Source organism: Perca fluviatilis, chromosome 21 (genome assembly GCF_010015445.1).
Source record: "Perca fluviatilis chromosome 21, GENO_Pfluv_1.0, whole genome shotgun sequence".
NCBI classification, from domain to species: domain Eukaryota; kingdom Metazoa; phylum Chordata; class Actinopteri; order Perciformes; family Percidae; genus Perca; species Perca fluviatilis.
Window position 1 is genome coordinate 27,644,508 of NC_053132.1, and position 12,560 is coordinate 27,657,067.

The window sequence follows — 12,560 nt, forward strand, 5'->3', positions numbered from 1 at the left end:
TTCTTTGTTGGTTTCTTTTTTTTTTGAGAAAAAAAAGAAAAGAAAGTGTCTAGCTGAGCAGGTCCTGGACCATACCAGTGGGATGTCAAACCATCCTGCAGCTGCAACGCTACCTAAGCTAACTTTATATGTCACCTTACCTCCACTCTCTATGAGCACATCCAGAAGTTCGTCCATCTGCTGACTTCTGGTCAGTTGCTGTAACAGTAAAAAGAAAGTGATTCTTTTAATCGATTGAACAACGTTTCAGCAAGAAAAAATGTAATCCAGTTCTATTAAAGTATTCTACATGAAAAATATGCAAGCTTTAAGCAGTCTACAAAGACTTGCAGGATAGAGTTTTGGTGAGACAAACTTTTCTTGGAGACAGATCAGTTTATTGGTCAAGATGAAACCGCTTAAGGCCAAAGAGACAAACTTTCTCTACAAACAAAATACATTTCCATCCATTGTATCTCAATACCCGTTTGGATTAAACCAAAACCAGCTTCCTATCTACCAAAAGTAGCATAAACCTAGATACCACTATACCACTTTCTTTCTGCTCAATGTTAGCATTTCTAGATTAGCTATCAAGCTAGTAGCCTTAGTTTTTTCAATCCAATAAGAATACATTGGCCATTATGTTTTAAATAAACTCTTAAAACATTTTTGATAAGGATTCCTTTCCTTTTTTAATTAATTGTGACGGAGATACATACTGAGGACGTTTAAAGTATGAAAATACTCTGTACTCTCTGTTGGACAAACTACATCATAGAGACACTGTTTCTAAATGGCGTCACACTTATATGACCCTTCTGTCCTGCCGCTGATTTATCCGCTGTAGCAGCTTCAACTCACTGCCTTCAAAAAACGTTTGTACAACTCAAAAAGCTATCTGCTTCAGACTTGGTAAAGGGTGGAAAGTGAGTGAGTGAACAAAGCAATGGATGAATAAATGAGGAACAACACAGGCGATGGACTGAAAGAGACAAAAAGGAGGAGACAAGCGGGAAAGTGGAATTAGAGCAACGCCGATAGGTCAAATAAATCTCTGGCCAGCCATTATCTACTGAACTTTAGCATGAATTTCAGTTTACCTGCTTCACTGCATCCTCATAGCATGGGGGCTGTCTTAAGTCTGATGCATCTGAATCTGAGCTACTGAAGGCAGGGGGAGGGACCTGGCACTTTTGGCCAACATGCCGAGGAGAGGGCACTACTGACATCTATATGAAACATAGGTGAAAAGTGACAATAGCCCACCCATTAGAAACGGGGAGCTTACCAAATGTGAGTGTGTTGCACCAAAAATAACTATAATTCAGGCCCTTGTGATCGAATAATCTCATCACATTACACGTGAAGGAATATGTGATGGAAACAGATATGACAAGAGTGACAACACCTCAAAACAAAGACAATTACATAGAGACAGATCACACATGAATAGAAAAGAGACAAATGGTTACGTGAGTGTGAGGTGGTTCAGATGAAGTAATACTGCAAATGCTCCTCATGTTGACACAATGTTTACCTTTGGTTGCACGTTGTGGTGCTCAGGCTTGGCTGAGCCGCTGTGGCCACAGTCAGTCGGGTTGGGAAAGACTCCCTGAAGGCCTCTCTGCTCAGCAGGATAAGAACAGTTCACCGCTTGGCCGCCATTCTTCTGCTGCATCTGTAGTCATGGAAACACGTCTGTTAGAAAACTTCATTCACGAGAGAACATAGACATGAAGGCAACATCAGAGATACAGATTCCTCTAGCACCATCGTCTGGTCAAAATGTTCATTTATCCAATACGACCAAATGGGCTGCCAGTGGCTCCGTCCGTAGGGACCGGAGGGTCGCCGGTTCAAGTCCCAGTGTGGACCAAGAACCCCGATTGCTCAGGGCGTCTTTCATGGGCAGCCCCCTAAAGCCTGATTTATGGTTCTGCGGAGGCTCCACACAGATCTTTCGCCATAGCCTACGTAAGTGGCCTGATGTTTATACTTGTGCATTGGTGTGTGCGTCGATCTCTTTAAGAGTGAATGTGTGTGTGTGGGGAGTGTGTGGTAGAGCGAGTGAGAGAGTGACGGTGATTATCTTCAGAGCGAGTAGTGACTCTGGAGTCATAGTGAGAGAAACAAAGTGTCTCCCCTGTTCTTTCTGACCACGGTGGGAAATCTGTAGCAGTAAAAGTTAACCCTGTCCTTGATTTCATGTTGTTTATGGAGAAGGAGAACCAGGAAATGAGTCAGGGGAAATGCAACGCTACCGAGCCACGGCCAAGCGACATGCGTAGTTAAATTTTTTGAGAGGTGCACGTCAGGCTACGGTGTAGGGTCTGGTGTAGGTCTGTGTCTCCACGTACCTACGTACGTAGCCACGGCGTAGATTATACGCAGAAGCATAAATCATGCTTAACTCTGACATCTCTCCTTTAGTGCATGTATAGGTCTTGTTTGTGCAAGTGTGTGTATTTCGGGCCTGTGTAACACCAACAGAGTGTAAAAATGTATTTTCCCCTTGCGGGATTAATAAAGTATGTCCTCTTCTTCAAATGCCAGAAAAAGGTTAGCGTGCTAGCTACATTTTTACTAATTAGCCCCAAACACAAAGTAGAGCTGAGGCTGATGGGAATGTGGCAAACATGGTTTGCCTTATTATACTGATGAAACAGAAGACAGTGAGTAACAGGGAGGCTGCTTCCCAGCACCAATGGTCATACTCATACAGTGCCTTGCGAAAGTATTCGGCCCCCTTGAACTTTTCGACCTTTTGCCACATTTCAGGCCTCAAACATAAAGATATAAAACTGTAATTTTTTGTGAAGAATCAACAACAAGTGGGACACAATCATGAAGTGGAACGAAATTCATTGGATATTTCAAACCTTTTAAACAAATAAAAAACTGAAATATTGGGTGCAAAATTATTCAGCCCCCTTAAGTTAATACTTTGTAGCGCCACCTTTTGCTGCGATTACAACTGCGTAAGTCGCTTGGGGTATGTCTCTATCAGTTTTGCACATCGAGAGACTGACATTTTTGCCCATTCCTCCTTGCAAAACAGCTCAAGCTCAGTGAGGTTGGATGGAGAGCGTTTGTGAACAGCAGTTTTCAGTTCTTTCCACAGATTCTCGATTGGATTCAGGTCTGGACTTTGACTTGGCCATTCTAACACCTAGATATGTTTATTTGTGAACCATTCCATTGTAGATTTTGCTTTATGTTTTGGATCATTGTCTTGTTGGAAGACAAATCTCCGTCCCAGTCTCAGGTCTTTTGCAGACTCCATCAGGTTTTCTTCCAGAATGGTCCTGTATTTGGCTCCATCCATCTTCCCATCAATTTTAACCATCTTCCCTGTCCCTGCTGAAGAAAAGCAGGCCCAAACCATGATGCTGCCACCACCATGTTTGACAGTGGGGATGGTGCGTTCAGGGTGATGAGCTGTGTTGCTTTTACGCCAAACATAACGTTTTGCATTGTTGCAAAAAGTTCGATTTTGGTTTCATCTGACCACAGCACCTTCTTCCACATGTTTGGTGTGTCTCCCAGGTGGCTTTTGGCAAACTTTAAACGAACTTTTATGGATATCTTTAAGAAATGGCTTTCTTCTTGCCACTCTTCCATAAAGGCCAGATTTGTGCAGTATACGACTGATTGTTGTCCTATGGACAGAGTCTCCCACCTCAGCTGTAGATCTCTGCAGTTCATCCAGAGTGATCATGGGCCTCTTGACTGCATCTCTGATCAGTCTTCTCATTGTATGAGCTGAAAGTTTAGAGGGATGGCCGGGTCTTCGTAGATTTGTAGTGGTCTGATACTCCTTCCATTTCAATATTATCGCTTGCACAGTGCTCCTTGGGATGTTTAAAGCTTGGGAAATCTTTTTGTATCCAAATCCGGCTTTAAACTTCTCCACACCAGTATCTCGGACCTTCCTGGTGTGTTCCTTGTTCTTCATGATGCTCTCTCTGCGCTTTAAAACGGACCTCTGAGACTATCACAGAGCAGGTGCATTTATACGGAGACTTGATTACACACAGCTGGATTCTATTTATCATCATTAGTCATTTAGGTCAACATTGGATCATTCAAAGATCCTCACCCGAACTTCTGGAGAGAGTTTGCTGCACTGAAAGTAAAGGGGCTGAATAATTTTGCACGCCCACTTTTTCAGTTTTTTATTTGTTAAAAAAGTTTGAAATAGCCAATGAATTTCGTTCCACTTCATAATTGGGACCCACTTGTTGTTGATTCTTCACAAAAAATTACAGTTTTATATCTTTATGTTTGAGGCCTGAAATGTGGCAAAAGGTCGAAACGTTCAAGGGGGCCGAATACTTTCGCAAGGCACTGTATGTCAGAGATTTTTTGGAAGTCCAAATCAAGTCTCAAGTCTTTGAGCTTGAGTCCAAGTCAACTCTCAAGTCTTTGAGGGGCAAGTTCAAGTCAAGTCTCAAGTCTTTTGCCACGAGTCCAAGTCAAGTCTCAAGTCTCTGGCCATCTGATCTGTCCCTAACACTATATTGTTAAATCTTATGAATTCAAAGCATGTCCTGGCTGTAGCTACCATCCATACAGTACAGTATCAAAATCAGTTGTAGGATAACTTTATGGGGTCTACTTAACACATCCCTCTAGCCCTCGGACATGGTGAAATATTAACCTAAGTCTGTCACATCATATGGATACAACTATAAAGATACAATTTGCTTGTTCCCAGCATTAGCACAACACTTTGCGATGGTTAGCTTGTTACCTGTGACGATATATGCTAAATGTAACGTCTCTTTCACATTAGAAAGTGACTGACCTATCTGGGTGCGTTTTGAGATGCCTGATGAAGTTGTTGATCTGGGATAATTTATCTTGGTGCCACACACCTTGCATGTAGCTGTTCGCTTACTGCCATTGTTTACAAAATTGAAAGCAAAACTAATGCCTAAAGGCACAACTCCGGGAGGACTTGGTGTCGCCATCGTCAATGCATTTTTTGATATGTGAGTGCGCGCACATAAGGCATAACGCATGTGTTACGTTGCACATTATGGCAAAGGGCAGGGGACATGCAGCTCGTCATTCATTTCCCCAACGTATATGCGCCAATAAAAGAAAATAGAAATACATGAATAAATTTAGATTTAAAAAGCAATAATTGCATGAAAACAGGTTGTTGAAGAGTCTCGAAACTTGAGTCCGAGACAAGTCTGAAGTCTTTTGGGTCGAGTCGCAAGTCAAGTCTTAAGTCAGCTGTTTGTGCGACTTAAGTACGACTTGAGTCCCCATCTCTGTCATATGTATGTTAACAATGGCATATGCAGGGATATTTCAGGGTTTCTGCAGGTTTCACCAAGTCAAATTTAAGACTTTTTAAGACCTTCTTAAGACCATTATCAATGAAATGTAAGACTTCTATCAGGACATTAAAAACAAAGTCAGATGTTAGAGTCAGGAAACATTGTCTGAAACAGTTCCCTGATTTCCTCATTGGCATTATAGGACTAGTGTCTAGATTGGCTGCTGTATAAGATGAATGTTGGTCTTATTTGTAGTCATAATACAACAAATTATATTTGGACTAGCCACAGAAAGAACTACAACACCACAGAATTAAAATAAAAACATTCTAAAGCGCTGCGGGAACATTTCAATGAGCATTAGATGTAGTGTTACATGGACGTAGGAAAGTTAAGACCTGTTTAAAATGATTTCAGACCTAGAAAGAATTTAAGACTTTTGAAGGCCTAAAATTTAGATTTTGAAATTTTAGACTTTAAGACCTCGCAAAACCCTGCATTTGGAAAATACTTGTGTTATATATACATGCTTAGTAAACGGGCTCTTTGGTGTACACAACATGACCTGCTGTAGCCTCATAGAGCCACTAGCATGGCTGGAGAACCTTCATCCTCCCTCACTTTAGTCAGAAAGAACAACCCACATTACCAGAACAACAGAACATTTGGGAATGATCCTTCTGTTCATCAGCACATCATACCTGCATGTTGCGTGCTCTGTTGTTGCCCGGGGGGTGGGTGTGGGGGTGGAGGTGACTGCAGCCGTCTCTTCCCAGCGGAGGTGACAGCAGGTAGGGGTTATTAGGAGATGAAGGCTGGGGGCTACCAGAAGGCTTCCCGATGGGGGAGTCTCGAGGGGAGCACTGGGGACTGAGGAAAGCAGAGATATTGGAGGGGCTGCCAGAGGACCTGTCCATACAGTGAGGCCCACCGGGGCCCCCCATGTTGGAGAGGGGGTTGTTGCAGTGTCCCATATCCTCCATGCAACTGCCAGGAGAGCTCTTCAGCTGTTTGGGAGAGGACAGAGGGCAGCTGGAGGACAAGGACATGGGCTCCTGCTTGATAGTCACCCCAAAGAAATGCTGGCCCATCATGGCTGGGGGCGACTGGTGGAGCATGGCGGGGTGTGATGGAGGGGGGGCGGGGTCCTGTGTTGCTCCATAGCAGCGTTTCCTCTTGTGAAGCTGCATCCTCAGCTCCTCAACCTAACAAGCAGAAGAAAATGTGTGTTCCTGTAAAGACATTCCTACAACACCTGGTGATATTTTCATATTTCTGCAGTCTCTGCTAACCACTCACCTGTCTCTGCTCCTGGTGCAGCTTCCACGTTAGCTCCTCAATCACCTTCTGCTTTTCCACCAGCATCTTATCTTTTTCGGCTTCCACGCCATCCAAACCTCCACCCTCCCCCGCCCTGGGCCTTCCCCCACCCGGGCCATCCTCCATGCTGAGCTGGGCCGGAGATGGCTGCAGGGCGAACTGCGTTGGCGAGGACATGGGCACGTCGCTGAAGCTGTCGGGGAGGGAGCCGCTGAGGGACAGCTCCGAGGAGGCCGGAGAGATGGGGGGGGTGGAGGAGGTGCTGGGGTAAGGGTAGTAGCCGCCCTGGGACAGAGCGCTGGAGGAGGACGGGGACTGGTAGGAGGACAGGGATCCTGTGGGGGTGACAGGGAAGATCACTGTGGTGATGTCAGAGGAGCCCGAGGGCGAGGAGCCGGCATTGGAGTCCCTGAAGGGTCCGAGTCGCTCGACGAGGGCCGTCTTGGTGCCGGAGACGGGCATGCCGCGGATCCGCAGGTGCTGCCGCAGCTCTGAGACCTGACAGAGCAAAAGAAGACACGGTTACATCTCTGCTACAGTCTCTCCAGGACATGGTCCAGTTTCAGCTGACATTGTAACACCTACTTTTAGGTCGTCCAGATTAGCTGGCAGGGGCCCAGGTTTGACCGGCGAGACGCTGCTTTGGTTGGCATAAGTGTTCTTGACTGGGGAGGGTGAGCTGCTGTTGGCTCGGCCTGATGGAGTGCTGGAGCTACAAACTGACAGCTGCTCACTGGCTCCTCTACAATGTGGATGAGTCACATGGAAAAGTCAAAATAGTAGAAACTTTCTAATAAGGCACACTTTATAAATATGTTGTAACAAATGGCTTTGTTAATGGTGAATGTGTCTTCTTAGTAATGCTTTATAGCTTAGCTAGCCTCAAACTGGAAGGTAACTTACTGGTTGTTAAGTTTTGCTGATTGTGTCATGACCCTTATTAATGACTTACTAACAACAGAAGGTTTTTCATTTTCTAATAGGCCACCATGTTCACAGTTTAAATATTTATTATTAGTTATATTAGAAGGCATTAATAAAGGGTAACGGGTATAATGTGTAATAAACTAAAAATGACTATGCCTAATATTGATCTATGTCGCATTAGTTGCAAAGGGACTCACTTCTGGGCTTGGGTGGGTGGGTGAGGCTGGTAGCTGAAAGAGGGCTGCCGCTGCTGGGTCTGGGCAGTGTGTGTGTGCTGCTGTGACTGCAGCGACTGTGGATGTGTGTGAGCATGTTTCTGCTGGCTGAGGATCTGCAGCTGCAGGAAGAGCTGCTGTTGCTGCAGGAGGCGGGCGTAGGCCGAGTCCATGGGCGGAGGGGACTTCTCTGCCTTTTGGTCCGGAGGAATGTACTGGTGGTACTTGAGCTTCTTCACCTTTGGCTTCACATCTTTGGGTTTCTTGTGTCGGTTCTTGTCTGAAGTCTTTGACTGTTGAGAGGATGGAGGGTGAGAATGAGTATGAGGATCTTCCCTAGGTAAGTCAAGGAGAGAAACTTTTTCACAAAGTCAATTCATTAAGTGTGGCTGACCTTGACAATAGCAGGAACAGGTATTGGGGGAGTGGCCTGGCTGTTGTTGGCACCAGACAGCCCTTCATCCTGGCTTTGGTCCGAGGGTTCTCGGGTCACACCTCCCTGTTCACAGATCACAACAACACAGTGTCAACGTCAACAGACTAGCTTCGAGATCTACACCTTTGAGTACTGGAGTTCTGAGTGGACACGACGGGCCTTTTGGAGATGTTCTGTGACGCCAGGTTTCACTTTAGTTGCATTTGATTAGCTCATTGGAAAGTCGGTAGCCATGCTAGCAGCTCTGTGTGGTTCCACATGGTCACAGCGATGCTTTAAACATCATCATGCTAACATGCTGATGCTGTTACCATTCTAACACCAAGAGAGTCTTGGTGTTAGAATGGTAACATTTGCTAATCAGCACTAAACACACAAAATGGTGGGAATGCATTTAGTTTTCCTCTGCATGCTTCATTTGGTAAACGGGTGTGTTTTACTGACCAACAATACTAAACACAGTAGACCTATGTCATTAAAGTGAATACAAGTATTAAAGTATAGTAGTTGTGCTTTACTCTGGTGACATTGTTGCCTTAGATTGATGATTTCAGTCTAAATCTTCACCTGCCCGCAATCCTATTTTCTCCGTCAGCGCTATGAAGTTAAACTGAGAAGGCGTGGGGAGTGCGTGTAACCCAAATGGAATAATTAGACCCCAAATTGCAAAAAGGGTTCCAAAAAGGCCAAAACAGCAATTTCCAGGTTTTGACTCAGAGCTGATGATTCAGTTTCAGAGTCAGAAGTCTGACAGAGAGAAAACCTGTTAAAAAAAATAAAACTGTTCTGGCATGAGTTTCTATCAAGTGACCGTTGCTGATGGTGAGTGTTGGAATGAGGTCATCATGAGTGAAAGGTAAGCAGTCAAGAAGTAATGGCAGCTGTGCTCACAGGAATGTGACACCTGCCCAGTTCAACTCAGTCCAACAGTGAGTGGAGGTGCAGTTCACTCAGCCACCAACAGAGGGCAGAAAAGGCAAAGCAGGGGCAACAGCTGCCAGAGGGACCGCTCTGTCACAGGGCAAGACTCAGATGGAGGAAAAGAAAGGGAGGGAGAGGGAGAGAGAGGGAGGGAGGGATGGAGGGAGGTGGGGAGGGCGAGGAGTGTTGCCTGTCGTGGTCTGGTGAGGGCAGGTGAGGAGGAAGAGGAGGGAGGGAAGGAGGGAGGTGGGGAGAGATAGAGAGGGATGGAGGGACGGAGGGAGTGAGGGAGGGAAGGAGGGAGAGAGAGAGAGAGAAAGAGAGAGAGAGAGAGCGAGAGGGAGAGGAGGGTTACCTGTCCTGGGCTGATGAGGGCAGGTGAGGAGGAAGAGGAGGGCGTACTGCCGACAGCCTCCGATGAAGGGCAGGCCGAGCCCTGCGACTCGTCACTGTGGTGCTGCTCTGGAGACAGACTCTCACTGCTGCTGTCCTCCTCAAATGCATACGAGTCCTCCTGCTTGGGGAACTTGCCCTGGTTTACTGTGAGAAGAGCAGAAGGTCAGTCAAAACGCTTTACCTCAACATGACAGTGCCAACAGAGCATGCTTTTAAATTATAAGTCTAGGTTCTTACAACTAAGGTCTTATTTTAGGGGTTCAACCATCATTTCTATTGATTATGATGACACTGTCCGCGACAAATTTACTGCTGAGAGCTGTGAACACAGTAGCGACAGTGTGATGGAGCAGGAACCAGAGCAGCAGGTTAGAAACGGGCCAGAAGTCTCTCCACATGGTCTAAACCACTTGATGTGGAGGTCAGACTTTAAGTGAGCACATCCAACATGTCCCTAATGATCCCTAAATGAGCTCACAACTACCATAACACTCCCATAAACCAGAGTGGCCAAAACTATGAAAGTCAGACCATGCTCAAGGCTGGATTAGCAGCCAGGTGAAGGGTTATGATAATAAAGGCTGGATGTGTAAATCATTGAGGGTGCTTGAATTGAGTATGGATCTGTAAAATATGACTTGATATAGCATCGAAAGCAGCTGAAGCAGTACACGTAGCTAAAAAAGTTATCAATGTATTATTGTTGTTATTATAAATACACAAATACACACAATATATGTTTGTAATCTTGTGTTATTGTGTGAATGCTGATTCAGCAGTATGTTGACTAAAGTGAGAAAAAAGTCATAGTATACTAATGACTACCGGGGGACTTCCTTTGACACACTGAGCTCCTCTCTCTTTCCATCTGTGTGCATTCATGTCCCAGAAATGCTTGTTACTAACTTATCTCTCTTATCTCCGGGGAGCTTATTCCCTAGCTACTACAACTAACATTTATAGTCATACAGTAGTTGCATTAAGTTAGATGCATTAGTAGTTGCTTTATTGTTACTATAATTGCCACTGTTCATTATACCCCCAAACCGGCACCAGCAGAAGACTTCCCACCAAGAGCCTGGTTCTGTCCGAGGTTTCTGCCTAAAATGAAGTTTTTCCTCACAACTCGAGGTTTTTGCCTAGAAGGAAGTTTTCCTCACCACTCAAGGTTTCCTTGCCACTGTTGCACTAAATGCTTGCTCTTGGGGGAATTATTGGAATTGTTGGGTCTTTGTAAATTATAGACATATGTTATGTGGTCTAGATCTACTTTATCTGTAAAGTGTCTTGAGATAACTCTTGTTATGATTTGATACTATAAATAAAATTGAATTGAATTACTTTATGTCGAACAAAGTCATAGTATAGTAAGTTGAAAAAAGTGATCCAAAAGTCATGGTATAGTATGTTGAAAAAAGTCACAAAAAAGTCACAGTGTAGTATGTCCAAAGAAATAATTTTTTAGTGTGTCGAAAAAAGTGATAAATAAGTCATATTATGTCAAAAAATGTCCTGGTATAGTATGTCCAAAAAAGTGATAAAAAGTCATAGTATATTATGCCAAAAAAGGTCATAGAATAGCATGTTAAAAAAGGGGTGAAAAGTCACAGTATAGTATGTCGAAAAAAGTGTTAAAAAAAGGCATGCTATAGTATGTGGAAAAAAGTCATAGTAGTATGTCCAAAAAAGTGATATCCATCCATCCATCCATCTTTGTCCGCTTATCCGGGGTCAGGCAGCAGCTCCAGCAGGGGCCCCCAAACTTCCCTTTCCCGAGCCACATTAACCAGCTCTGACTGGGGGATCCCGAGGCGTTCCCAGGCCAGTTTGGCGATATAATCCCACCACCTAGTCCTGGGTCTTCCCCCAGGCCTCTTCTCAGCTGGACGTGCCTGGAACACCTCCCTAGGGAGGCACCCAGGGGGCATCCTCACCAGATGCCTGAACCACCTCAACTGGCTCCTCACGGATGACTGAGCTTCTCACCCTATCTCTAAGGGAGACGCCAGCCACCCTCCTGAGGAAACCCATTTTGGCCGCTTGTACCCTGGATCTCGTTCTTTCGGTCATGGCCATAGGTCATGGCCATAGGTAAGGGTAGCAATGAAAACTGACTGGTTGATCGAGAGCTTTGCCTTCTGGCTCAGCTCCCTTTTTGTCACAACGGTGCAATAAATTTAATGTAATACTGCCCCCGCTGCGCCGATTCTCCGACCAATCTCCCGCTCCATTGTCCCCTCGCGAACAAGACCCCAAGGTATTTGAACTCCTTTTTTGCCTCTCCGGGAACCATCACCTCATCGTGGTGGAGAAGTTTGTGTGTCCCTATGAACCTGATGGCTGTGTTGTCTGGAGCTTGGTGCTCCTGGTCGGGTCTCCCATGGCAAAGTGGTCTCAGGTGAAGGGCCAGACAAAGAATGGTTCAAAGCCCAGGGCCCCCGTCTGGAGCCAGGCCCAGATGGAGGGCTCGTCAGCTAGCTTCTGGTGCCACGGAGCCCGGCCGGGCACAGCCCGAAGAAGCAACGTGGCACCTCCCTCTCCATCCCATGGGCCCACCACCTGTGGGAGGAACCGCTGGGGTCGGGTGCGCTGCCACACGGGTGGCAGTGAAGGTCAGGGGTCTCGACGGACCAGACCTGGGCAGCAGAGGCTGGCTCTGAGGACGTGGAATGTCACCTCTCTGTGGGGAAAGGAGCTGGAACTTATGCGGGAGGTGGAGCGCTACCAATTAGATCTGGTGGGGCTTACCTCTAGTAGTAGTCATAGTTTATTATGAAGAAAAAAGGGTAGTGTGTCTAGTATAGCATGTCGAGAAAGGTGATAAAAAGGTATAGTATAGTATGTCGAAAAAAATTACCAAAAAAGTCACAGTATAGTATGTCAAAAAATGTCATAACATCGTATGTCAAAAAAGTAACAAAAAAGTAAATGTATAGTATGTCGAAAAAAGTCATAAAAAAGTCATAGCATGTCAAAAAAGTCATTAAAAAGTCATTGTATGGTATGTTGAAAAAAAACTGAAAAAAGTAATAATAAAGTATGTTTCAACGAAGCTTTAATTTAAAAACACTG

The 12,560-nt window shown here is 45.2% G+C and overlaps 1 protein-coding gene across 4 annotated transcripts in view; it reads right to left on the bottom strand.

The window, feature by feature from the left end:
- myocd (myocardin) overlaps positions 1-12,560 on the bottom strand; it is an 80,019-nt gene that overhangs the window by 2,673 nt on the left and 64,786 nt on the right. For 3 of the 4 annotated variants that reach the window (XM_039787831.1, XM_039787830.1, XM_039787829.1), the window contains 9 exons: positions 9,448-9,632; positions 8,130-8,234; positions 7,718-8,028; positions 7,179-7,335; positions 6,573-7,091; positions 5,975-6,478; positions 1,520-1,660; positions 1,083-1,211; positions 141-198 (listed from right to left, as the gene is read on the bottom strand). In XM_039787831.1, coding sequence (XP_039643765.1) covers positions 141-198; positions 1,083-1,211; positions 1,520-1,660; positions 5,975-6,478; positions 6,573-7,091; positions 7,179-7,335; positions 7,718-8,028; positions 8,130-8,234; positions 9,448-9,632 — 2,109 coding nt within the window. The remainder of the gene's footprint in view (positions 1-140; positions 199-1,082; positions 1,212-1,519; positions 1,661-5,974; positions 6,479-6,572; positions 7,092-7,178; positions 7,336-7,717; positions 8,029-8,129; positions 8,235-9,447; positions 9,633-12,560) is intronic. The other variant, XM_039787832.1, reaches the window with a different exon arrangement.